Source organism: Alternaria arbusti (assembly GCF_024043155.1).
Source record: "Alternaria arbusti strain BMP 1465 chromosome Unknown scaffold_37, whole genome shotgun sequence".
Lineage (NCBI taxonomy): Eukaryota > Fungi > Ascomycota > Dothideomycetes > Pleosporales > Pleosporaceae > Alternaria > Alternaria arbusti.
In genome coordinates, this window is record NW_026249977.1 from 6,322 (window position 1) to 31,722 (window position 25,401).

The 25,401-nt window shown below is 52.7% G+C and overlaps 13 protein-coding genes across 13 annotated transcripts; 7 read left to right on the forward strand and 6 right to left on the reverse strand.

Moving 5' to 3' along the window:
* Nucleotides 1-2,827: 2,827 nt before the first annotated feature.
* Nucleotides 2,828-3,736, forward strand: J4E86_011555 (uncharacterized protein; the record flags this gene model as incomplete). Its single annotated transcript, XM_051452046.1, has 1 exon — nucleotides 2,828-3,736. The coding sequence occupies one exon, from the start codon at nucleotides 2,828-2,830 to the stop codon at nucleotides 3,734-3,736; it is 909 nt and encodes a 302-aa protein (XP_051296740.1).
* Nucleotides 3,737-4,087: 351 nt separating this feature from the next.
* J4E86_011556 (uncharacterized protein) lies at nucleotides 4,088-5,502 on the reverse strand (the record flags this gene model as incomplete). The annotated part of the gene is made up of 3 exons (XM_051452047.1): nucleotides 4,088-4,580; nucleotides 4,639-5,315; nucleotides 5,380-5,502. 3 exons carry the CDS (start codon nucleotides 5,500-5,502, stop codon nucleotides 4,088-4,090), a joined length of 1,293 nt encoding a protein of 430 aa, XP_051296741.1.
* An 863-nt stretch (nucleotides 5,503-6,365) lies between these two features.
* Nucleotides 6,366-7,244, forward strand: J4E86_011557 (uncharacterized protein; the record flags this gene model as incomplete). The annotated part of the gene is made up of 1 exon (XM_051452048.1): nucleotides 6,366-7,244. One exon carries the CDS (start codon nucleotides 6,366-6,368, stop codon nucleotides 7,242-7,244), a length of 879 nt encoding a protein of 292 aa, XP_051296742.1.
* Nucleotides 7,245-7,663: 419 nt separating this feature from the next.
* On the reverse strand, nucleotides 7,664-8,031 carry J4E86_011558 (uncharacterized protein; the record flags this gene model as incomplete). The annotated part of the gene is made up of 2 exons (XM_051452049.1): nucleotides 7,664-7,774; nucleotides 7,828-8,031. The coding sequence occupies 2 exons, from the start codon at nucleotides 8,029-8,031 to the stop codon at nucleotides 7,664-7,666; spliced, it is 315 nt and encodes a 104-aa protein (XP_051296743.1).
* Nucleotides 8,032-8,962: 931 nt separating this feature from the next.
* On the forward strand, nucleotides 8,963-9,688 carry J4E86_011559 (uncharacterized protein; the record flags this gene model as incomplete). Its single annotated transcript, XM_051452050.1, has 1 exon — nucleotides 8,963-9,688. One exon carries the CDS (start codon nucleotides 8,963-8,965, stop codon nucleotides 9,686-9,688), a length of 726 nt encoding a protein of 241 aa, XP_051296744.1.
* Nucleotides 9,689-9,902: 214 nt separating this feature from the next.
* J4E86_011560 (uncharacterized protein) lies at nucleotides 9,903-11,171 on the reverse strand (the record flags this gene model as incomplete). The annotated part of the gene is made up of 1 exon (XM_051452051.1): nucleotides 9,903-11,171. The coding sequence occupies one exon, from the start codon at nucleotides 11,169-11,171 to the stop codon at nucleotides 9,903-9,905; it is 1,269 nt and encodes a 422-aa protein (XP_051296745.1).
* Nucleotides 11,172-11,469: 298 nt separating this feature from the next.
* J4E86_011561 (uncharacterized protein) lies at nucleotides 11,470-11,881 on the forward strand (the record flags this gene model as incomplete). Its single annotated transcript, XM_051452052.1, has 2 exons — nucleotides 11,470-11,483; nucleotides 11,542-11,881. 2 exons carry the CDS (start codon nucleotides 11,470-11,472, stop codon nucleotides 11,879-11,881), a joined length of 354 nt encoding a protein of 117 aa, XP_051296746.1.
* Nucleotides 11,882-12,013: 132 nt separating this feature from the next.
* On the reverse strand, nucleotides 12,014-14,204 carry J4E86_011562 (uncharacterized protein; the record flags this gene model as incomplete). Its single annotated transcript, XM_051452053.1, has 2 exons — nucleotides 12,014-13,736; nucleotides 13,792-14,204. 2 exons carry the CDS (start codon nucleotides 14,202-14,204, stop codon nucleotides 12,014-12,016), a joined length of 2,136 nt encoding a protein of 711 aa, XP_051296747.1.
* Nucleotides 14,205-14,633: 429 nt separating this feature from the next.
* J4E86_011563 (uncharacterized protein) lies at nucleotides 14,634-17,330 on the forward strand (the record flags this gene model as incomplete). The annotated part of the gene is made up of 2 exons (XM_051452054.1): nucleotides 14,634-15,950; nucleotides 16,002-17,330. 2 exons carry the CDS (start codon nucleotides 14,634-14,636, stop codon nucleotides 17,328-17,330), a joined length of 2,646 nt encoding a protein of 881 aa, XP_051296748.1.
* Nucleotides 17,331-18,863: 1,533 nt separating this feature from the next.
* Nucleotides 18,864-19,770, forward strand: J4E86_011564 (uncharacterized protein; the record flags this gene model as incomplete). Its single annotated transcript, XM_051452055.1, has 2 exons — nucleotides 18,864-19,267; nucleotides 19,329-19,770. 2 exons carry the CDS (start codon nucleotides 18,864-18,866, stop codon nucleotides 19,768-19,770), a joined length of 846 nt encoding a protein of 281 aa, XP_051296749.1.
* A 538-nt stretch (nucleotides 19,771-20,308) lies between these two features.
* Nucleotides 20,309-21,647, forward strand: J4E86_011565 (uncharacterized protein; the record flags this gene model as incomplete). The annotated part of the gene is made up of 3 exons (XM_051452056.1): nucleotides 20,309-21,082; nucleotides 21,133-21,519; nucleotides 21,585-21,647. 3 exons carry the CDS (start codon nucleotides 20,309-20,311, stop codon nucleotides 21,645-21,647), a joined length of 1,224 nt encoding a protein of 407 aa, XP_051296750.1.
* Nucleotides 21,648-22,200: 553 nt separating this feature from the next.
* Nucleotides 22,201-22,815, reverse strand: J4E86_011566 (uncharacterized protein; the record flags this gene model as incomplete). The annotated part of the gene is made up of 2 exons (XM_051452057.1): nucleotides 22,201-22,477; nucleotides 22,595-22,815. 2 exons carry the CDS (start codon nucleotides 22,813-22,815, stop codon nucleotides 22,201-22,203), a joined length of 498 nt encoding a protein of 165 aa, XP_051296751.1.
* Nucleotides 22,816-23,053: 238 nt separating this feature from the next.
* Nucleotides 23,054-24,345, reverse strand: J4E86_011567 (uncharacterized protein; the record flags this gene model as incomplete). Its single annotated transcript, XM_051452058.1, has 5 exons — nucleotides 23,054-23,208; nucleotides 23,258-23,533; nucleotides 23,641-23,880; nucleotides 24,120-24,203; nucleotides 24,291-24,345. The coding sequence occupies 5 exons, from the start codon at nucleotides 24,343-24,345 to the stop codon at nucleotides 23,054-23,056; spliced, it is 810 nt and encodes a 269-aa protein (XP_051296752.1).
* Between the last annotated feature and the right edge of the window lie 1,056 nt (nucleotides 24,346-25,401).

The window sequence follows — 25,401 nt, forward strand, 5'->3', positions numbered from 1 at the left end:
AGGCAGACTGTGTGTACGACCGAGCTGCGCCGTACTTACTAGTCATAGCCAGATTTCCAATGGACGCGCTCACCTCTGAATGGAGTATTGGGGTCAATAGACCTGTTAATTAAGCTCACAAGCGTCGCCTCCGCCAGATCTTCGATGAAGCAGGCGTTCTTCGGCGAGACACAAGTCACCAGTTGCAAGTCGCATGTTCCAAGGCGCACGTGCAGCAGATGCTAGAACGCCTGAAAGTGGAGGGTCAGGCGCAGACCACTGCGGTTGCAGCCGAGAGTGCAGATGGTGATTCGAAGTGGCCATTGATCTGGTACCGGCATAGCCACCGTTGCGGCCACGGCAGGAACGTACGATGTCGCAGGCCAAGCGCTGTAGGGAACACGAATCTTGTTGCTCTCAAAATACTGAACGGCAAAATCGCCGCCCTCGCGGATGAGATCCTTGAGTACGTCCTTGCTGCCTAATTCTCTGACGTGAACCTTCGCTACCTCAACTACAGCAGATCGCATCGCACAATCATTCTCAGGAGTAGTCGCATATATTTCTCGAATGCATTCTGGAAAGGAGTCGCTTATCCAGAGATCTTCTAACTTTTGTTGAAGTTTCGCTGTGGCAACCACTTTCAAGTCCTCCAAAAAGAACATGTTAGCAAGGGCATATACTCGAGGCTCTTTCAGCAGCGCGGGGTCATCTGGTAGCCGTTAGGAAATCGAGCGCCTAGGTAATAGAGTCCGTACCTTCTGAAACATGCGACAGCTCGTCCGAATAGCCGCCAGTGTACAAGTACTCAAATACCCTCCAGTGGGCGGCTCCACTACCAATGTTGAATGTGAGCACCCCTGAGCTTCCCTCAACGAACGCGTCCTGGAATGCCTTCTCGAAGTATTTGCTTTGCGTGCAGATGACGGATTTGTGAACAGATAGTGTTATGCCATTGATAAGGACTGTAGCGTCGGAATATCTCGTGTCGTTGAACAAACTGTGCAAGTTAGGCACAGTTGCGCGGATCTAGAGGCTGCGTACCTGGCGATGTCCCGCGCTAATTTGGTTGGGCGTGCTTCTATTATGGCGACAAGCGATATGGTAGACGGCTGCCCTTCCGGTACGGTTGCTGGCAGGCTCGATTGGCAGCTGTTGGGATTATGCGGGTACTCTGCACAAAATGGCCTCTTCAGATAATCTGTCGCCACGTTAGACTGCGGTTAAGGTCCACTCCTTGGTTCTACTCTCATTTTCTTATCGCGTCTTATCGCTCGCACCTAAAAATCAAGAGTCTATTAGAACCTAGGGCAGTCGCTTAGAGGTAGGCCTTTCGCAAGTACTTCTTTATATTCTTGTTAGTACTCTTTTAGGTAGTAATGTGCTTATATATACTGTATATACAGCTCTTATATATAGAGAGATACTTAATTTATAGAAGTAGCTATCTATCTAGCTAGATAAAAGAGAACTTATTATAATTAGCTTTTGGTAGATGCGATGCTTTAAGAGTAAGAGCTTCTACTTATATACTAGCACGTTGCTTTAGCTTAATGTTATAACTATAATACTTATTAAGAGCTAGTTATATTAATCTACGTATTATATACTACTATTATCTTACTACTTATTATATATAATAAGCGCTTAGCTATTCTAAATAGAGTTTTCTATTACTATAGAATCTTAACTCTAAATATAGAGAATAGCGCTACGTCTATTAAGCTTCTAGAAACTAATAGTATATATAAATCTACGCTAACTTTATATAGGTAATAAACTTATATAAGTATATTATTACTAGATATTAGAGAGTATATAGGCTAGGTATTAGTAGTTAGAAATTTCTTATAAAAAGTAGAAAACTCTAGCGCTAAGCTACTTTAAGTAAATATAAGACCTTACACTTAGCCTTATATTAGTTAGAGCTAGTAGGCCTAAGTATATTCTCTAGAGTAGGCCTATAGTTATATTATAGTAGAATTCTAGCGTGTTGTCGCGTAAGTGTTATTTAGAGAATCTTATAGAGTTTAGTAGCGCGTTTTATAGTTAAATTATTACTCTATAAGTAGGTCGCGAAGCGGCCTACAAGCGAGAGCTATTTAGCTTAGAGCGTATAGAATAGAAGTAGAGCTTCTAATTAGCTAATTAAAGCTACTCTCTTATTAGCTGCAGCTGCTAACCTTATCGCGGAGGTCGGCGTTTCGGAGGGGCTGCAGCGGCAAGCCGACGCGACGCGACGCTCGCGTCGAGTTGCCGCCCCGAGCTTGGCGAGGAACATCAAAACTTCAGACGATCGCAACACGCGCGCAGCGCGAGGTGCGACGCGACGCGTCGCGTCGACAGTCTAGACAGAAGCAAATACTTCAGATAGAAGCAGCGCGTGAGCGCTGTTAGCTAATAAGCGGCCTGCGGCAACTATTAGCGCCGGCCTAAAGGCTAGCGCGGCCTCGCACCTTAAAAAATCCTATTGCCGCCTTCTAGCGAAGCTAGAATCGCAGGGCGGCTTAACTCCGTCTAGAGTTACATTAGATTTTAGTCTCTCTAAATAGCTTGTAAAGTGTTTTGTATATCAGCTTTAGTATAGAAAGATTCTAGGTTTGTAGGTTAGGCTATAGTTGTTTACAATCTAATACTGTAGTTTTAGTAGAGTCTTAGCAAAAGGTGACCGCTCGCTTGTGGTGACCGCTCGCTTGTAACCTACGTTAGTAGCTCTAAGAACGTCATCTCGGGTAGGCTATTACCTACCGCAACGCTTCCGTCTACACGTTATAGCTCGTTACTTTAACAAAGTTCTACCTCTCTATCTCTGCATTGTATTTCCCACGCGTATCAAAACATACATACGATGGAAGCTCGACACAAGCACGGCGGTGGCGACTTTACAGCTACTCGCCATTCTACGACCTACGACTACATCTCGCCCTCCAAACTGGATCTAGTCGGCAAGCATGTGTTGATCACTGGCGCCGCATGGGAAGATGGGATCGGTTATGCCACAGCTACGGCGTTTGCGCGCGCAGGAGCAACTGCAATCGCAGTAGCTGATCTGCACGGCGTATCAGACGAATTGTCCACAAGATTGAAGCAAGCCGCGACGCAAGCTGGACGCGCCGAGCCTATCGTAGTATGTTGCACAGTCGACATATCAAAACTAGACAGCGTGCAAGCCATGCATGATATCGTGTCGCGGGCTTTTGATGCGCGCTTTGACGTTGTAGTAAACAACGCAGCACATATGGAACCATACGTGCCGTTCCTCGAAACAGACGCAGATGTGTACTGGCGAAGCTACGAAGTCAACGTCCAGGGTCTGTTCAACATGGCACGTGTCTTCCTCCCCTTACTACTCTCAATAAACACCACACACAACGGACTGTGCACGATGATTAACGTAGCCTCCTCTGGCGCCCTGACCGCCCGTCCTGGAAGCGGGAGTTACCGCAGCTCAAAGCTCGCTATCTTGAGATGGACAGAAACTTTACAGCTGGAGTACGGCGATAAAGGCCTGCTGGCGTTTTGTGTGAATCCTGGTGCAATCAAGACCAAGATTACGGAGACGGCGCCTGAGGAAGTGAGAAATAGGTTTCCGGATCGACCTGAGGTTGCCGGTGATACGATTGCTTGGTTGGGTGCTGAGCGGAGGGAGTGGTTGGCGGGGAGGTATGTGAGTTGTACGTGGGATATGGAGGAGCTGGTGAGCAAGAAGGATGAGATTGTAGGAGAGGATAAGCTTAAGATGAGGATGGCCTTCTAATTACATCAATTCATTGGCCCTCCCGCTACAGAAGTAGGCGTGGAGCTTCTGTGTCTCCTTCTTGCGCTGGCAAATGGGCTGCTCCGAGATTTTTGGATGGGTTGCCAGATATATCAACGAATACTGATGTAAATCAAGTACATTTTGATTCATCAGATAGCTAGAAGCTGATTTTACAACTTTTCCATAACGTATTGAATAAGTAAGTGAGCTATCTCACCAACTTTGCGCACCCCCCGTGCTTACGCGAAGAACAGGGAGCGGAGCCCGCGCTAAGTCAAGATTCCAGTTAAGTTCTAGGCAGTCCCTCGAAGGTTGGCTTTTCTCTTAACTAGTTTGCTTCTCTGTGCGTTAAGTCTGCCTTGCAGCCTGCAACGCTGTCTTTACGTCGATTTTCGCGTTGTAACCGTAAAGCCAAGGTTGTACCTCGGGACATGTCCATCGACTAGGGAATGCGCTTTGAAGGGGCTTTCCCAGTTGCGCCAGCATCAGCGCATCCCGCTTCTCTTGCTGTGGCCCGTCGCGCAGATGAAAATCTTCTCGCTGCTTGAATGTTTCCTTCACAATAAGTTCGCCGCGTGCCTTGCGTAGCTGTTGGAACAACTGCAGTGTACTTGGTAGTTCATCTTTGGAATTGAAGTGCTCCGGAGCTAGTAAAAGCCCAAGGACGGCGCCGTCTTCGATAGAAGAGTTTGCGCCTTGAGCGAGATAAGGAAGCATTGGGTGACACGAATCTCCGATGAGCACAAGATTATGCTGCGCGTTGATCCAGGAGCTCATCTCCGCCCGGTGCATTAGCTTCCACTTGTCAACCTTGTCCACATAACCGAGTAGCTGAATCAACCTGTGTGAATGGTAAGTATGCGTCCTAGTCGTAGCGCGAGACGAGTGGAGCATCTTACACCGGGTCCCATCCCTCGAACAAATCCCTCATTTCGTCCAAGTTGCCTTCGGTCCTTGCGACACCTGCTTCTAGATCATCGGGAACGAGTAAGACCAAGTTATACATGTCACCGCCACGTATGCTGTATGCTACAACGTGTGCGTCTGGACCCGCCCAGAACCGACACATGGGTGATCGCACCATTTCCCTCAGCTTCGGATCGCTGATCTGATCTATTTTGAGCACGATGCGATATGCTAAATCTCCTGTAGGTAGTGGGGGGTCGTTACGTCCTAGCACAGCAGATCGACAAAAGGACCAGAGCCCGTCTGCTCCGACTATAAGATCGGCGTCGTAGTTCTGGCCCTCTGAGGTCGTCACGCGCGCCCTATCGCCGGTAGACAACCCCTGATCTACAATCGTTACTTTTGCGTTCAGTACTACGATCACGCCCAGTTCTTGCGCTCGCTTGACCATGGCCTGCTGCAGATCTACGCGATGGCAGTCGGAGAATGGCGCTTCGTACTTGCGGCGGATGTTCGCATCGAACTCTGCCTCGTGCGCAAGTATCTTGCCGCGATAGTTGTGGACAGTCAGTGCGATGGGCTCGCAGACACGATCGCGGATAGTGTCGTAAACAGACCAGTTCAGAAGGAGACGTGTAGCATTAGGTGTAAGTTGGAGGCCTGCGCCTATCTGGAATGCTGGTTAGTATAGACACCGATTGCAACCATCTGGTGTCGTAGACGTGAGCACATACTTCAGCCAGCTCCCTTGCGCCCTCCAATACCGTCACCGAGTGTCCTGACAAGGCACATTGTATCGCTGCGGCGAGTCCAGAGAGCCCAGCGCCCACGACTAAGATGTCGAGCTTGTGTGGCATAGCTGGCGTTGGTTCAAGTCGTGGCGGAAAAGGCAAGACACAAGTCAAGCTGCGAAGACGAGTCGACCCAGCGGAACTGACGTGTGCAGGCGCGTCGTCGCCGTACTCGATTAACGTTCTATCAGACACGCATCTATCGCCGGCCGCAGCGCGTTTCGATGCGTGCAGGATAATGTCTCTTCCGGAGTGGTGTGGGGGATGCGGGGTTGCTTGAAGCCACCCTTGCAGTGCTTGCAGCACCCCGGGCGTGCGCGCAGGTCGGCAACGCTTGGCGTGGGATAACAATGGTGGCAGCACACAGAACAACGGAGCATAATCCCAGGTGGCACGTCGAAAGATTGATGCTTTGTCGCTTTGGAGGTGTCGGTATCATTTGCGATGGGCCATTCGAAAAGCATGCCAACTAGCCTGTATCGCAGCACCTCCCCAATGCGAGATTGGTATTGTACGGCAGCTTGCTCGACGGTCTTAATGACGCTAATACTGCAACGATCACGGCCAGACGCTCGCTTCTACATCCCGTGGCATTCAAATATTCCCATTGCTCGATAGCTACGGAGATACGCCGCGCCTCACGTCATGGGGTGGGGTAATGGAAAGACGTTCCGCCCTACCGTTGTTCAAGATATATTCCACGTCACTACGCGTCTGCAACAACATTCCACGCTGTTCGAACAAATACCATTCAACAACCATGGTTTCTCTCGACAAGCCAATTGTGCTCCATTACGAAGGCTCCATCTTCTCGCACCGGGTATTATGGTATCTATGGCTTCGCGGTATACCCTATGATGAATGTGTACATCATTTCCGCCTCTTTCAGTTGCGTCAGCTAAGAAGTCATCTAGATCCAGCCGGCATTCATGCCGCGTGAAGACCTTGAACTGCTGGGCGTCGGCTACAGAAAGATACCCGTCGTGATCATCGGAAAGGACATATACTGCGATTCTCGATTCATCATCTCCAAGCTAGAGTCTCTGTACCCCAACAGCGCTCTCTCACCTTCCACGCCAATGGATGTCGGTATCAGAAAGCTCTTCGAAAACTGGACAATCGACGGCGGCATCTTCGCCAACGCCGTGAGGATGATACCATACTGGCAGGAGACAAGCTTCCTATCGAATGAAGCCTTTGTAGATGATCGTCAGAAGCTCATGGGAAGGCGCTTCACCGCCGATGATATGGAGATGGGGCGGCCCGATGGCACGCAGCATTTGCAGCTCGCTTTTGACATGTTGGAGTCTACTTTCCTCGCCGATGGCAGGGCGTGGATTTTGAACACACAAGAACCCTCGCTAGCAGATATTGATTGTGTGTGGCCGTTCAAGTGGTTGATGTCGGAGCCCACTATGAAGGACAGTCTTCCCGCGCGTTACTTCAACGCTGAGACGTATCCGAGAGTATTTTCGTGGGTAGAGAGATTTGTGGCACAACTGGAAAAGAAAAGGAAGAGAATGCCAATGCCCAAAACGCTGGACGGAAATACTATGGTCCAACGAACTCTTGGCACTTCTACCTCACCAGAAAACGTTACATTTATCGATGACAATTCACATAAGCTCAAATACGGCGACGAGGTCGAGATATTTCCTTCCGATTACGGACATATGGGAAAGACTGTTGGGAATCTCGTTGGTCTTACAATTGACGAGGTCACTATCTGTAACAGCAAAAGCGTCCGTGTACATTTTCCGCGCTGGAACTTCAGTGTCGTCAAAATCGCGTCTAAGTCCATGATCTAGACAACTGATAGATCCGATTTCCGTTCATCCTTCTCGCTACGGTTAGTGAATTTAGTGAGCTCGTTCCAAGGTAATAGTTGCTGTCTCATCGCTTTTCATCACCGAAGCGTTTTCCTATCGGTCACTGTAGCTGTTGTAACATTGCGTTATGGAACACCAGCGGACTAGATGTTTAGCAATTCGCACTTTAGTTTGTAGTCATTGCAGGTAAGCTGGGACATTTGAAACATAACGCTACGATGGAGATGAACATATGAGCCCATGCAAAATGGTACGTCCGTGTCATGAGCCTTTTGTTATCGAATTAAATTAATCGTGGTTGGTAAAACTTTGCAGGACGGTATACATCGACCTCTGACGCAACACGACGACAGCAAAGTCACTGCTGTTCACGAAAGCTATTCTTCCTTGTCCGCAGCTTATGAGGCTAATGAATTGCCAGCGCCATTCTCCTTGCAGTAATAGTTCAACTCATCACCACCGATGTGATTCCCTAGCGATTGACAAAGGTTGAGCTTGCCGACTTCGGTCTGCACAATGTTAGCATGCGAAGGGTTCATGGAGGGATTCTTGTATGTCTCACCATCTTGCAATCGGCACATGTATCCCATTGCTGGTCGCCAGTGTTGCGATTCAGATATGCGTCGCATGCCTTTGTTGTTGCGTCGGCGTTGTACACGTATTGTCCGCCGACTTCATCGACACAAAGACCTTCCCTGTGGAGGTCGGCGCTGACGAAGGAGCCCACGAGGATGGAAAGTGCGGAGAGGCCGACTGAGAAATGCATGACGGCTTCAGGTTTCGAAATAGCTCAGACAGAGCGAAGGTAACGACAGAATTGACTGTAAAAGCCAGGTGCACCAAAGGCTTAAAGAGCGGAAGTTGGGTACTGCTCAGAACCGGATGTGGAAACAAGATAAATAAGTAAGAACTGATGATAGAACGGATCCTCGTTCATGCTTTCATGGCCATCACTACAATTGTCCTTTGTCCATTCTCGGCGCAATTGTGGCGAGCGCGCCCCTTCTTCCAAGGTTTTGAAACGTGGTCGAGCCACCGCGGTATCGAGGGACCGCACAGCAATGCCCCAATCCCACATTCCCTCGGCAGGTGAACCGAGTGCACTATTAGAGCGGCGTCCTATTAGAAGTCGGGAATTCTATGCCTTGTATTATTAAGGGTAGATGCCGAGAACCCGGAGAGGGTTTGCACTTCATGCGCTTCGGCCCGAAAGAACGATGCGGGCGTGCTTTTGTTACAGTGATACTCGAGGAGCCACTCGACTCATGTTGGGCCTAGCGAGACCCACTCAGAATAAGTAATCCTACGGCGAGCCTTTGGGTAGGCATGGAAGAACTATTCGTACTTCGAGACAGCAAATCACCGGACAACCATGAAACCAATCAGCCGCGCACCTGAACACGTTACCTAGGTTCGTATACTCCACCACTATTGATCCTTCATAAATCCCTGCCAAGAAATGTATTGACGTACCTGTTTACCAAGATAGCTGGAATGTTAAAATTGCGTCTCAGAACCCATGTTACGATCAGTCATACAGCCGACGCTGCCAATGCGGTGCTAACTTGCTCGCATGTCTTGACGATAAGTAGAGCACGCCTCCCTGATCATGAATTCTTCTCACCACCTTACCTGCCCTGTCACTCTTTTCGTAAAGTTCTACACATTCGTTTCACCTCATATATGTACTCGCTATAATGCACTCCACTTCCTTCATCACCCTCATTTTTGGCGCCGCTCTCGTCGCGGCTGCTCCCGCACCCGTCAAAATCGGACTGGATGACGTTATCCTCCACGGCAAAGGCCACTTCACCGTTATGAAACGATCTGCCTTTGAAGAGCTGGAAGCTGCACGCAAGGCCAGTGCTGTACCTCCGAAGCCTGCCTACCTTGCTGAGATTCACTTCTCCGGCAACGAGACCAAAACACCAGACAAGCAGCACTTGAAACGCGACACCAGCATTATCATTCCAAACCCCAACTCTCGTTTCTTGGGCTGGGATGTTCAAATGAGCCAAGTCACCAAGGGCGCACCGACTACTATCTCCGTCGCCTCGGGTTTCTCCATTAGTAACAGCATTTCGGTTGGGGCGAGCAGCACTTTGACACTAGTCAAGGACTTCCTCCAAGTCTCCATGTCAATCGACTACAGCCAGACGTGGCAAACGACTCAGACGCAAACCTTCACCGCCGAGGTCCCCAAGGACAAGTATGGCGCTTTTGTCAGTAACCCTTGGACCAACCGTGCGAGTGGAAGTGTCTGGACGGGTACCATCGGTGGTGATGGACAGCTATCCGACTACCAGGCTGACTCGTTCGAGTCAAAGCAGTTCGACAATATGGAATGGGTTGATGGTGTTATTAGTCTTTGTACAGGCGACGAGTTTCCTCTCAAAAGGTGCTTGGGCGAGGGTACACTATGAGGCTGGAAAGGGCCGTGACGAGCACATACTGACTTGACTGGGTGTCGGAATCGAGGATGCATGGAGGATCAAGACGGCTTCATAGATCCAGTACAGCTAATAATATTCAAGTGCTGTTTTGTAGAGGAAAGCGTTTATTGTGAGACCCGTCGAGCATGAGGCAATCGCATATCAAACTCCTAGCACTAGGCCGAGAACCTGGTTGATCATGCCTTTATACCTGCATCGTTCTGTCCACCCAAGGCTTCAGCGCCGCAAGTCCGATGACAACAGCCTCCTCTGTTCTAATTGTCCTGCTGCCCTGTCCCGGAACCAAATTAACCCAAGCATCAAAAAGCTCGCTAGCCATCGATTTGCCCAATCCCCTTGCCGCGAGAACCGGGTCGTTGGCAATAGCCGGTTCTATGCCCGCTTGACCACCAAATACAATAAGGAGGTGTTTGAAGGGTTTGTGAGCTTTGGCTTTGGCTGCAAACGTAGCAGACTCATTGCTGGTGTCAGTAAATAGTGAATAGACAGACTGGCCGCGTTCCGATGTCCCTATAGACATGTCATAGCCATCTGGGTATTCGCAATCGGAGAAGACGGCGCTGAGTGATGGAGCGCGTCGGACTGTGTAACCCCAGTAGTAGCCGCCTTCCTCACGTGGCACGCTGGCCGAGCATGCCGTAGCATCCAGTCGATTGCATTCCTGCTGAGATAGGTGGGGCCAGTTGGGTGGTGCATCGGCATTGGTGAAGCGAACGGTTGTGCGCATGCCTTGCTCAGGAGGGGCTTCTTTGGAGACAGGGACGCGGATGGGATACGGCAGACCGCATTTGACGTATGCATACTCTGAGTCATGAGACAGAGATGTCCCTGAATTGTTGTTCTTGGGTATCAATGATGTGGGTAAAAGGGCTGGGCCGACAAAGACACCTTCGCGGTATCGACACCACTCGTGGCTTCGAAGATGGTGCGGCATATCCATACTCGGGAGATTACCAACCCATTTGAGATTCTGATGTTCCTTGAAGATGCTCAATCGGGGATCATCGGCGTCGTATCGTAGATGAGGTGGGCATTCGGCGTAAGACAATAAATGGCAAAGGAACTGGTCTGGGTTCTGCCATGCCTCATCGTGCTCCAGGATAGAGTCGAGGACTTGTTGCTTGGACCGTCCTTTGCGGATGTATTTGGAATCAACTACTCTGGGGTCGACATTGCTTGGATCTTCATCGAATACAACGATTTCATCGACACAGTAGATGGCGGCTGCGCGTGCGATTCGTCCGACTTGGATAGTCTTGTGATCGGGCTTCTTGGCATTGAGAGTCCAGCTTCCCGGCAAAGCGATAGTGACGGTCCAGTCGCGACCTTTGGTTGGTGTGAAAAGAGCGGTAGGTTTAGAAGTATCAACGTCGTCTATTTGTTGCTCTTGGGTGTCGCGTTTGCGTTTCTTGGCAGGACTGACGTTGTCGTGTGGAGGCTGATGCACAGTCATGGTCAGTCTTCGACTTGAGCTTGAGCCGTTCGAAGTCACGATGTCGTGAACAAAGATGGCGCAACGTGCTCTTGAGTAACGGGTGCGGTCGCGGGAAAATGTGAATCGGTCGGTGGCATGTTGCTCGTTGAAGGTCGCAACTTTTTGTCCTGTCTTAGCGCGCCCACCCCTGTCGCACCGCGGCTTGCGGCTTGCGGCTTGCGGCGGCGCAACTTGACTTCGATGTCTCTTTCCCACCATGACAGTGGTATAAGCTGCTCTGATCTAAAAGCATCCTCGAGACGACGCACCTCACAACATGGAGGGCCACAAGTACACCTAGCCACCGCTCCCTTCATTGCTCGCATACAAAACTAACAACCCCCTCTAGGCCCACGACCTCGCCTGCGACCTCTTCGACGCCCACGAGCACGCTCTTCACCTTCCTCGCCCTCTACCTTACTACGCTCTTCTCCTTCGACACGTGGGCCGCCGCACGAGGGTCCCCCTACCGCGCACCAGGCATCAACAACTCCACGTATCGCCCTGCCGTCACTGCACCAGCACCAGGCAGTTACCAGGACGGCATGCATGGGCGGGGTCGTGCTGGACCCAGGTCTGGTAGTCAAGCGCGGGGCGGTGGACATGCTGGGAGCATCGCACAGACGAGCGACTCAAGACCGCCGATTCAGATGGGTGGCACAGCTGCGTGCAGCGCTTGTTTGATCTAAGGCAGGCGACGTGAGGCGATGGGGACTGCACTTGCATGGCTGACGATGAATGGCGGCGTAGTCTTGAGCCTATCTTGACATCTTCATTGCTCCCTTTCGCGCCAAGCGACTCGGTGATGCTAGCGAAACTAACTACGCTCCCCTCCGCACATTCGTACTCATCAACGTGATCTTTTTGCCCTTCTTCTTCTTTCCACCGGCCGGCTTCTTCGTGCCTTCTTCGCCTCCACCCAGAGACATGGCTTGTGCTTGGGCAATCATGTCTTCCTCGGCAAGCAAATCCTTCTCCCAGCCCTGCAGCCACCCATCATCGCCGTCATGATGATTCTGGGGCCCAAACACTGGAGATGTGCCTGCCACTATCGCCGTACCCCATACGGTCCGTGGCGCTGACGGGCTTGACGAAGGAGAAGCCAACGGAGCGAAGCCATCGCCACGCCGCCGTGGCCAGGGTGGCGACGTCGAAGAGTTGTCTCCATCCATGACGGGCTGCACGTCCGGCATGCTGCCTGATGCTAGAGGCTGGAAATCGTCGGCGGAGAATCTCTCCGTCATGCTTGGACGTCTTCTGCGCGCAGATGCAAACTCGGCGTACTCGGCCTTTTCCGCACGCTGTCGTGCCTTCTCTTCTTTGCTCTCTTTCTCAACATGCCTCTTTCGCCTTCTCTCAATATCGGGTCGGAAGCGCTCCAGCACTTCTGGGGCAACAGTATCGGTCCAATCACATTCAAGGAAAGCAACCTCACAGCCGTATGGTAGATGCGCCAGGTATTTTGTGCGCTTGCGCAATTCGTCATCGACTACGTGTCCCGTAGATACGTGCTCGACACGGGGAAGGATCGTTGAGGGAAACGAGGCGAAATTTCCGAAAGCCGCTTTCAGAATGCGAATGTCTAGCGGAGATAAGTAGTAATGCAACAGTGCTTGGTAGAAGAAATATTCCGCGGGCGTCTGATGGTGCTCGTGGTGCTGTCGATTACGAAGCTCTGCAAGCGTCAAAGACATTCCATGGCTTGCTGCTGAAGAGTGCGAAGAGCCAGACATGGCCCTGTCCTTTCCGTAAGCAAGGCCGACCTGGGAATGGTCCTGTACGGTGTACATGTCTGGTGCCGTCGTTTCGTCGAATACGATGGGCGCTCTCTTCATCTTGGGTTCCGCGGGCTTGGCGGGCTCCTCTGGTGGGTTTCCGATTCCTTTGAGTTTCTCCTTGGCCTCTCGGATACTCCTTATCGCCTTGTTGGTCCATTCCATGCTGTCTTCGGCAAACATGACTTCGTCCTCTTTTCCTTGCTGCTCCAGCTTTACAATTTCCTGATCATGTTGGTGCAGCATGTAGTCCTCACCACCGCGCATTATGCGGGCATAATCGGTTACCTCGGCGGCATGATACCAAGGGATATCTTCATCTTTGGTGATAGCGTACGCGCCATCGCGGGGCATAGCCAGGGTGCTTCCCGCGGATCTGACAGCCAAGCGGAGAACTACATCGCCTCCCTCGCGAGGAGGCTCACCCTCCTGGCCTGTGTACCAGCGCACTGGCCTCGTTTCAGATGCGTATATGGTGTCGAAGCACAGCGGGCATTTGCTCGAACGTGCCCGCTTGTCTCGGGCCTTGGCGTCGTCCTCGGAATGCATGTAGCGGATGAGACATGGGAGACAGAAGATGTGGCCACACCTCGCCATCCTGGGGGCTACGGGTGAGCCAAGGCAAATGGGGCACGAGGCATCTTGCGAAATCTCGGAAGCCAGTATCTGCAGGACGTTGTTCCAATCGAGGTGGACATCGGCATCGACACTTTGGGCGCGGTAGTCGCCGCGGGGGTCTACGATGAAGCGGTAGTTGGCGTGCACGTATCTGCATGGTGTTAGCGGAATGGTCGACACGGTGCTGCTCCCGTTGAGACTCTCACCTTGCCTTGTCTACGGCGTGGTAGCCCGAGCCAAGGCCCCATGTCGGATTGCGCCGATAGCTCCTCGCGTGGCCATGGGCGGCATGGTTGGTTGGGCGGGGCGGCAAGCTGAAGTTCATGAGGTGGGTAATGGACGTCTGGCCCTTGCGGTTCTGGAAGGGACGCATGGCGAGAGACTCGGCAATGGCATCCTCATCCGTCTGCCTGAAGCGCTTCGACGCCTTGTGCTGTTTCTTCTGCTGCTGCGAGTTGCGGGGAGTCGGTGATGACCGCGCGGGCGCGCCACTACCCCGCGGCTGCGTGGAGAAGCTGCTGGTGCTGGCGGAGGGCGTCTGCGTCTGGGCGGGTGAAGCGGGCCCCGAGGGAGCGGAGGCCTTGGACGAGGCGGCGGCGGTGGGCGGATTGCTGGACATGACGCCCAGCTAAGGGTTCACGAGCAGGACAAGGGCGAATAATGCGAGTGCGGTGGTATGTAGCTGCGAGGGTTGGCGTCCCCAAGAGGTGGCTTGGAGACGACGAGAGTCGCAAGGCCGAGTGGCGATGGTGCTCTGACGACAGCGTCTCCGCACAGACGGCTGCGATTGCCCTTTCGGATCACGTTGGCGCGGCTTCTTCTACAACCTCATCGATTCCGACCCCAACAGCAATCCACCCCGACCTCTACCTCTACACTGCACCCCACGTGTCTCCGTCGCGGGCAGCCCGTGCTGCGCTCATGTCGTCCTGATACCATGACCCCGCAGTCCCACTAGACATTTCCCTCTCCCCGTTGCCTCGCAAGCTGGCTGCGACGGCTCCCGCCAGCGCCCACGGTCGAGGCAACACGGCCTCCAGCGCCCACAATGCCCGGCCCGTACATGCCTGGCAGAAGGCACGAGCAGCAGTACTACCACCACCACCACCCGATGCCGCCACAGACACACTCGCCCGTCCAGCACAACCCCTATGCCGCGCCCTACCACCACAACCTCCACCACCTACCGCACTATGGCCCTCCCCACGCCTATGCCCAGCAGCAGCAGCAGTGGTACCCTTATCAGCAGCAGCAGCCGCCGCTCCAGTATGCCATGCCTCCGCGCCAGTTCCAGCCTCAACCCCATGCGTCGCCCGTCGTCGTCTCTTCTCATCTGCACACTGTCCCTCCGGCCAACCGCCCCATGGCGCAAACGCCGCCCATTGTCCACTCGCACACTCCGCCTGCTCCGCGCATGCCCACGCCTGCACCCGCCCCGCCCACGCCTGCGCTGCACTCGCCCGCTCTCATGACTTTCGACGCCCCTCCTCCCGAGGCTGAGTCAAAGCCTACAGAGGCCGCTCCGCCTACGCCGCAATCCATCGCATTCAAGCCTTTCTACCCGCCTCTGCCCTGGTTGTCCGTCCCCGAATCAGTCTTCCCGCCGCGCGCTGCACACCGCCGGCGAAGGCGCAGAGCTCCCGTGTCCATCGAAGACCAGGCTTTGGCCCTGCCCTCGCGCGAGCAGCCCGTGGACGAGCATGACGCCGCGTACCTCGACCAAGGCACCCAAGGCCAGCTGACCCCGACCGAGGAACCGGAGGACTCGCAGGCTTCTACTATACCAGCACCCTCTGACGCTGATGTCGATACTCCGTCTACCTCACATCCGCCTTCGGAAGCCGATCTGGCGCAATCTGCCCCACCGTCTACTGCAACACCATTGCCCGTACAATCGCCAGCCCAGCCTTCAGCCACTGTCAAGCAACACGCCCGCAACCCCACGATCCCAGCCGTGCCCCGCGTTCCTGTCAAACCAATACAGGCTCCCAGTGCACCTTCGACGACGCAACAGTCGGTTAAATCGCCCGCCGGCACTCATCAGGAACACACCCAGAATGGAGACACTACAGCAACAACACCCCACACAGGCCCAAACTCCGAAGAGACTCCAAAGGCATCTCCGCCTCGGCCGGCAGCACCAAAATCCTGGGCAGAGCTGTTGAGGGCAAAGAACACTCCCGCCGTCGCGCAGCCAGCTCCCTCTCCCAACAATACCCTGGCTGTTTCCAACGGCCCTGTAGTACCTAGCAACACCACGCTTGCACACGTTCTGGCGTCTTTCTCAGTTGACGCCGAGACAAAGGCTTCCTTTATCGAGCCTCGAGGGCTTGTAAACACGGGCAACTTGTGCTACATGAACTCGGTGCGACCTAACCCGCTACTCTACTCTGTGCCACGCTGACTTGTCTTGCAGATTCTCCAAGTACTACTGTTCTGCGTTCCCTTTTACGACTTCCTTGATCAGGTGGCAAAGCGCGCTGCGCACAGCTTCAAGTCCGAAACTCCTCTCGTGGACGCCATGATCATGTTCCTGCGCGACTTCCGACTCATCGACTCTGCCGACACCGTCGACCAACTCCGTCTTCGGCTGAAAGGCAACGAGCTCGAGCAGTACGGCGACCCGCTCACACCCGAGTACGTATACGACGTCATAAAGCGTCTGCCTCGATTCGACAATATGAAGAGGGGTCAGCAAGAAGACGCCGAGGAGTTTCTGGGCTTCTTGCTTGCTGGACTGCACGACGAGTGCGTCCACATCATCAAGAGTGGCAAGCAGAGCCAGTCCGCAGACGCCGTCGCATCCCCCGGGACCGCACGATCAGGCTCCATTGATGGTGGTTGGGAAGAGGTTGGGCACAAGCAAAAAACTTCTATTACACAAAATTCTGGGGCGATTGATGTTGAAAGTCCCATCACCAAGATCTTCGGTGGCAAGTTGCGGTCGGAATACAAGAGGCCAGGCGAGAAGGCCTCGGTCACACTTGAGCCGTACCAACCCCTTCAGCTCGATATCGGTGAGCCCAACACTAACAGCATCTCTGATGCTCTCAAGAATCTTACGCGTCTGGAGACGTTGGACGGTGCGGCTCGGGGTTCGAAAGCTTCCACCAAACAAGTGCATATTGAGACCCTCCCACCAGTCCTCATTCTTCACCTGAAGCGTTTTCACTACGACGAAAAGGGACCACAAAAGATTTGGAAGAAGATTGGATACCCCTTGGAGTTGGAGCTTCCGAGGGAGGTTTTCCCCCCGCATAAGCGAAGCAGCTATCAGATCCAGGGATGCTTCCCGCGTTACCGGCTTATCGGTGTCGTGTACCACCACGGTAAGAACGCAAGTGGCGGCCACTACACCGTCGACCTCCGGCGCCAGGAGGGCAAGGAATGGATCCGAATGGACGATACCATCATTCGTCGCATCCGCGCCGAAGATGTCGCTGAGGGCGGCGCTGAAGAGGATCCCAAGGTCCTGGCGGCTGCGCTCGAGCAACACCAGAGCGATGTGGGGAAGAGCAAGAACTTCTTCGCCCGGATCGACTTGGATGAGCAAGAGATGGACAAAGGAGGCTGGAACCAAGTCAATGGAGCCGAGAAGCAAAAGGACAGCATCAAGAAATGGACTAGTGCTGTCAACGGTACGGTAACCCCTATCTCAGCGGGCAAGAGGACGCCTCTGCCCAGCGAGAATCTGCGCGACAACAAAGTGGCCTACATCCTATTCTACCAGCGCATGGAGACTTGAACGATGTTTAGTGGATGGGCCAGACGAAATATGATGAGTCGGCGTCTATTCGAGTCGTTTGGTCATCTCACCTCCAAATTTTACTGCAGCATCTACGACCGAGAAAGAAAAGCCACGATATGCATGCCAATGATGCGTGCAATAGATCTACCGGATCCGCACGATGTACCAAGAAGAGTAGTGACGCCTTCATGTCGATGTGATACCCTGTGGCAGGTGTTTAGCACACGACAAATAATAAAATGATCGAATGTTCACTCCTGCCCCATTCTTACATGCTCGATATATCAGGCCAACTATTCTTGCCTGGACAGTCTGGTGAATACATAATATTGATGAAATCATTATTTTGTAAGATCGACAACCATTAAGATGAATATATGGACAAGTAGGTATTATCAGAAAGGCGTTCAAGTCTGGTACAGCCCAATTAGACGTGAAAGGTCGCTGAAGAATGCGTCAAAGACTATTCATACAAGGCTGTTTCGACCAATGTGCAAAACAGCATGTCCCGGCTCGGAACTGGGGTATCGCTCTCTTCGAAACCTTCTCGTTCGGTAGCCATGTTGCCACAGCATATACCATAGTGCAGTCCCAAGACAACTTCATTGTCGTAAAGCATCTTGGAACGCAGCGGAAGGAGTAGCGATAATTCACAATTGACCAAATGCTTATAGCGAGACGATGAGCTATAAGTACGCGTTGGAATAAGCCGAATTTACGCCCTGAAGAGCTCTTGATAGATACAACTAAGCGTCGTGTATAAACGCACATGCAGTATCCAAGGCTATGCGAACACATCTGCTACCAAGGCAATATCTTCCCAAAAGCAGATATCACCAGTAATACGCAGACAGATTAGTACGTCGGTGCCGCCACGGCGTCCTTCGGAACTCACCCCCGGCATGCGGATAATCTCGTCGCAATATCAAATCAAGGACGCTACGTCATACTGGGTGCGCTAAAGAAGCGACTAAGGTCAGGTCACTTCCCCAGAGCTTAGCGAAATAATTGCGAAAATGAGAGCTGGCGATAAGATACAGTGCGACATGATTGAAGTCATTTGTAGGTTCTAGCAAATGCTTCGGCTTACATAGACTGTTCAAAGCGTGCACTGATGTGTGAACGTTGCCAGCGTCTTCAAGTCATGGCCGCCACTGGCAAACAAGGAAATCTCAGAGGGTTCTGTCACAACGTGCTTCTTTGAAGTGGGTGCTTAATGTTGAAGGCTTCGTGCACAGAATCGACCAACATTCCAGGTATCTTTTGAGTTGTTCGAGATGTAAACAATGATTGTGTGTTCAAGGTCGGCCCGGTGCCGACCGACAAGGTGTTAGACATAGTTGCATTAGCGTCAGGCGGGGAAGATACCTCGGCTTCAACACGCCCAAGCTTACCCATCAGCAGCTTAGTACCATCTCTCAAAGCCTTGGGCTGTCCATACCTTTGAATACTTCTCGCGACAGCAGCCGTAAATGTGACCTCACTCGAACAGTTCATAGTGACCGTCTCGTCCGCCGTGCCGTGCCCAACATGTCATCCGTCAACTGTCAAACAACGCCACCTCCCACCTCCCACGTCGTCCTCTCTTATCCAGCCGACTATGTCCTCCTCGTTACAATTAACCGCGAAAGACAGATGAACTCGATACCGTTCGAAGGACACCTTGAAATGGGCCAGGTATTCGATTGGTTCGACCATGAGCCCAACCTCCGCGTTGCCATTGTCACAGGAGCAGGCAAGAAGAGCTTTTGCGCCGGGCAAGATCTCATTCAACTCGGAAAGATAAGGAGCGGGGAGCTGAAAGCAAGCCCTGGTATGATGCGACACCCTGTGAGTGGGTTTGGGGGGCTGAGCAGAAGGATGGGAAAGAAGCCGGTTATCGCTGCTGTCAATGGGTTTGCGCTGGGTGGAGGATTCGAGATTGTTCTGGGCTGGTACGTCGCGCTTCGCTATGAATTTGGGAATGAGACAGGCTGCTAATCAGCGGCTTTACAGCGACATGGTGGTAGCGGCACCTCACGCAACCTTTGGTCTCCCAGAAGCTCTCCGTGGCATCTTCGCCGGCGCAGGAGGCCCACCACGTCTAGTCCGCAACGTAGGCCTACCCATCGCATCCGAGATGGCATTGACAGGCCGATCCATTACCGCGCAACGAGCCAGAGAGCTCAACCTCGTCAATCGCATATCGCCATCCCAAGACACGGTAGTGGAAGAGGCGTTGAAACTGGCAAATGAAATCGCAGCCATTTCACCTGATTCGGCAATTGTCACACGAGCGGCGCTGAAGCAAGCTTGGGAAACTGGGAGCGTGGAGCGGGCTACTCAACTGACGATTGAGCAGTATAATCACGGCTTGAACGCGGGGGATAATGCGCTAGAGGGGCTCAAGGCTTTTGCAGAGAAGCGGAAACCGAACTGGCGACCTTCCAAGCTGTAGACGTGACTGCAGTATGGAGCTTGCTATCTTGAATTTGCAACTCCCGTGCACTCTTCTGGTATAGTTAGTTTTTCTTACCTACCTGTTCATTCTGGTAACTGAACAAGTCCTTATTCTACGTGGGTGAATGTTACCCGTCGTGCATATGTTGGCAGGCTTCGGTGATGCTTTTCCTAGCACACGACGTCGATCGGCGCGTCTCTGATGTGCTCGGCCAATAGCCTCGCACCGAACTTTACGAGGCTGTTGAACCAAGCCAGATAGAGTTAGCACAGTATGTAGGAAGAGGTTGTCATCGCATGCATCCTACATGCGCCCCATAACCCCACCTTTCCCCGCATGGGAGCGTTCGGGTAGCGCTAGCACGACGTAATGTCAAAGGAAACTCCCGAGGTAGGCGCTATTAAAGCGGATTATAACGGAGTATCTAGTCTGAAAAGATCGTTGACCCGGAGACGTTGACATTCTACTGACTTGAACTGCACGATTCAATGAAGAACTGGAGACCCTGCTTTGACATCATACCCTCTATCTTGCCATGGTGAACCGACGAGCTAGCGATGCAGCGGCTCCCCCAACTCAAACACCCGTTGCAACCGTCGCCAAGCGAAAACGACGTGCTTCCTGCCTAGGAGAACAAGAGCGTCGCGAACGGAAAAGAGCTATTGACCGTGAAGCTCAACGCTCACTGCGAGAAAAGACCAAAACGCACATCGCGGAATTGGAACGAACAATCCAGATACTTCGCGATCAAGATCGTAACGGGGCTACGTCGAGTCTGCTCTCCGAGATTGATAATCTACGAGCGGAAAATGAGCAGTTGAGGGATGTCATCGATAGCGTCAAGAGTGTAGTGGGGCTGGACCTTGGGGTGTCGAGCAAGACCGCTGCGGCGATCGTACCACCATACCTCGCTGATGATGGTGACGATGAGGACACTCCTCTCGCTGCGACGAGTGCCGGTACGCATGGATCTCTAGCACTGACCCTTGACTCACTATGGATGCTAGGGCAGCAATCGCCTAAGCCAAGCATTGTCTCGTCTAGCAGTATGACGAGACCACCTGCATCTCTGCCGGCGCCCATCGACCAGCCCACCACCCATAGTTCTTCTGAAACAATGCGCTCGCTCGATCTTGATGGTATGACAGTAATGCCAGATCTATTTCCGCCGCCTGTGGGGTCGAATCAACCACTTAGCTTGGAGCCCGTTCTCCCGCCTGTACACAAGAGCTCAGCAGAAGAAAAGGGAGGAGGCCAGCACTGGGCCCATGCATCAGCTACAGCAACATGGGCGCCCATGATGGAAGAAGTATGTTAATCATCGTCTTCTTTCCCTGGCTGACTCAGAACTACCTACAGATTTTCGGCCCAAACTGGCGTTGTCCCTCTCCAACAATCCTCCACATTGGCAACCCAGACAACCCCACCCCCCTAGCCTCATCCTCCATTTGCCCTATTTGGAAAAAGAGCAACGAACTCTTTGGCAAAGTCTTTACCTACAATCGTCGTTACTCAGGCAATTCTGACAAGTATTCATCTTCGTGCCACAATCTAGTGCCGGTCGATATCGCAGAAGCAGGACTTCTATACGCTGGCATAAAGCAGGGTTGGAACAGCTTAGCCTCGTTGGAATGGAAGAAAAGTCCAGCGCTTGCTATTCTGAAACAGGTCGACGAGTTGCTGTTTGTTCATTTACCCAATGTAGAGAGGCTGGCTGTGGCGTATAAGAGCTTCAAACTGCTCAAGGTACGTCGACGCCAGCTCACCATGCATGAAGCATACAAATCAGGAAGCTAACCTGCGTACGGTAGTATTATCTGAACGCAAGAAAAGAAGAATTAGACAGAGTACCCGACTGGCTCCGTCCAAGGTAACCTTCTCACCTAGCTACCCACCCGCATGCATTCCCTTATGCCACGCGAGCCCAGTTCACTCCTTCGTCCGTCCGTCCGTCCGTCTGACACTACGATCAGTTTCTCACAGTCATCCACGGCCCACCCCATCGCCCTTGACTTCTTCGCCTGGCCCACCCTCCGCTCCCGCCTCTTGAATAACCATGCCACGATCTTCCAAAACACCGATCTCTCATGCTGTTACTCGCGCTATCTGCGCTTCGACTGGCCTTTTCCCATTGAAGACGCTTTCTTCCTCGATGATAGCAGTGGAAACCACTACCCCAGTCCTCTGTTTGAGCGATACCACGGGGATCTGAAGTATTGGTCGGTAGACGAAAGGTTCTTTGACACGTTTCCGGAGATGAAGGGGGATATTGAGGGGGACCGGTGCAGGGGAGGATGACGGTATGTTGAATCAACCAAGGTAATTGCGTTGTCCATTTGATGCTACATTAGAAATTGACCATGATGGCGAAATATGCCATGTTCGCTATCTATGCTGTACCAGTACATTGTCACCCTGTCCGTTCCACTAGTACTGGCCAGCCGCCGCTTGACACGCCTTGAGCTGGTCCAAGTACCAACCACAGATAGTCAGACTACCTTGGTTCTCATCCATACATTTGCGAAAGGTCTGAACATCGTTTGCGCAAGGACCGGACTGCGCCATTTGGGCGGATGCGGTGTCGGCGGGCTGGTGCTGGGCAGAGAACTCGGTGTTCTGGGGCGAAGCTTCGGCGGGGGCAGATGAACCGCCTCCGAACCAGCCTCCGACAGCGTGGCCGATGGAGGAACCTACTGCGACACCGCTGTTGTGAAGGTCAGTCATGTATAAGCATGTTGGTGCATTGGGCCGGTTTCGGATGCAGAGAGTATCCGCGTAGTGGCAAACAGGTGGCGCAAAGGTGGGTGCAGGATCTACTTACGTAGCAGTGCTAGCCATTTGCCCAAACAAGCCGGGTCCCTGCGGCGTGGGAGCTTGCGCCTGTTGCTGAGGAGGCGCATGAGCGCTGGCTGGTGCGTGTGGGGGAGCTGCCGCCGTAGAATGAGGGCGCGAAGAAGCGGGCGCAGGAGCAGTGGTTGCTTGCTTCGCGGCTGGTACCTGCGGGCGACGAGGAGGAGCGGTTCCAGAGCGTTGACGAGGCATGTTGAGCGATTCGGTGGTGATATGTGGTTTGCAGGTAGACTCGGGTGTGGTGGCAGGCAATGGGGATTCAAGGCATCGACATGGCGATTTCAAGCCGTTTTTTAGAGCAGCATTCGGGCTTGGCGCGGGTGGGCACGTCGCCGGCTTCCGCATTGGCTTATTGGCTCGTCGTCCATCAATTTGTACCCTGACAGGAACATCACAACATGGTGTGCCACGTCCGTTTGCCCGATCCATTCTAACAAATATCTTCGACCTCGACGTCACCACCACTCTTTGGCCCGAGGTCAGTTCGCAGCGTCCGATCGAAAAGCTCCTTGAGCATCTCAAAGCAGATCCCCGCCAACGCAGCATCGTACCGGCCCTTGCTAAGTTCGTCGCGAATGAAAGCGTCTATAGCGTATGAGTGTTGTTTCCATAATCGCGCCGATACAGAACTCACGTTGTGCCCAAGCTGGTTCGTAGAATGAAAATGTTACTCCAGCCTCTTGAAGCGTCTGTCTAATCAAATCCCTACCCTCGGCTGGGACATGAGTATCCATCTTACCAAAGATCATGACCAGTTCTCCTTTGATGTCCTTGGTGCGAGCGAGTGAGTCATCCTTTTTGCCCTTACCCAACGTGGAGCTGTGGATATCGGTTGCGAAATAGCAAATTGCACTGGAGATGCGGGGATCGAAAGCGCAACGATAGGCTAGATGACCGCCTAGACACATGCCTGCTTACGGTTAGCCTGGATTGATGGGAACGCTGAAGTTGAGTGGGAAAGGGGTATAATGGAGATGGGACTGAATAAGGACAAGATACAAGATGGCGGCAACGTACCGGTAGCGCCAACACGGCCATTACACGTTGGCAGTTCAAGCAGGGTGTCAATGGAAAGCGTGGCATCTTCGTCATATGCTTCCACTGTCTTTGTGATCTTCCATTCGTTCCCAGCGTCCGTACCCGGACCGTCGTACGCCAGAGGCTCGGGACCAGTAAATTCGTGGTATGAGGACGGTGCTGCGACGATATATCCTCGGGACGCTATTTGACGAGCAAAGCGAGCAACGGGCCCAGTGACTTGTCAAAGCTCAATTAGTAGATGAAACAGGTAGCATAGACGGATGATGGGGACACATAGGTGGTCCTTGGAGAGTAAAAAGATGAATGATAAGGTTCAAGTGGTGAGCTAGATAGAATAGAAGATTTGGGGTCGTGCAAGCAGGCGGCTACATCTATTCTTACTCCCGAGGTCGTCAAAGCGCACGAATGCACTTGGAAAACTTCAAGACAAATCAAATCAAATCAAACGCACGTACCTTGGTATATTTCGGAGAATACAACGACAGCCGGGAATTTGGCCTTCGGGTAGTTGGCAATAGTAGGGTGGAAGATGAAGACCCCTGGACGGCGAGCATACAAATTAGCCTCCGTGTAACAACCTTCTCGTGACACCCATGGACGGCACACCTGGGCATGCAGTAACATACTCATATCACCACCTGCCTTGGTGGGTACATCTTTGTGTGTCTCTATAACGAGCATTGCGTGTTTCTTGTCTTGTTTGACCTGAGCGTTGTTTGGCTATTGGTAAGGCTGCGGCGTACGTGTTTGTGAAGGTGGTTTTGAGGTGGGGTGGTGGGGTAATGTTATGCGCACGGTCCAGGCGACATTGAAGCACATGCGATGCAGAGACAACCAGCGTCTCTATTATGCCACGAGGGGTTTGAGAAATTAAATGTCAGAACTGTGCTGATGCAAGTGCTACGAGTGTGATGAAAACATCTGCCATGCCATTTTTTATTATTGGGGTTGGCTTTTGCAGTTCATTCGACCTTCGCCGAGGTGGTTTCTACCTGACATGACCTCGGGATGCTGAGAGTGACAAATTGAAGAGTTGGTTTGCGAATATGAGTACATGGTAGTCTGGGAGAAAGATATCAAGTCCATGTGACGACGTGCATTGCTGGAGGGCCATACCAGGGATCTGATAACATTTTCATGCGAGTTGGAATATCTACAAAAGCTTGTCCCAAACTATGGGTACCCAGTGGGTCAGTTCAGTAGTGTTGGTGGAGGCCGTCTAGGGGACACATGCGAGGTGATGTCAATCCCGAGCTAGACAGCGAAGGAGAAAAGAATAGCGACTTGAGGGACGGAGAGGTACGGGCTTGGTACGCTGCACTGAGAGGTGACGAAACGGTCGAGTGGGATTCATGAGGCCTCACCGCCAATGGCGCCAGTTCGGCGGCAGACTTGCGACGGTCGTGATGTGACTAGAGGAGAATAGCGAAGGGTTGCAGAGCAGACATGGACTAGCTGCACCGACAGTCGAGCATGCGATAGTGCAATCACTGCGACGTGTGCGCGAGGTTCTTGAGAGAAGAGCAGGATGGCCTGCTGCAGCATGTGAGGGCCGGGTGCAGGGATGTGGCACCTGTCATGCGAGAATCTCGTGGCTGGGATGCTTGGGCACCTAGTGTTCGAAGGGTATGAGGCCCAAAAACACCCAATGGTTCTGTGCGTACGTCGATGCCACGAAACGGGCCGGGCGGTGTGCTTGGCCTCCTGCTCGATGTGTGCGCGGACGTCACGCACACC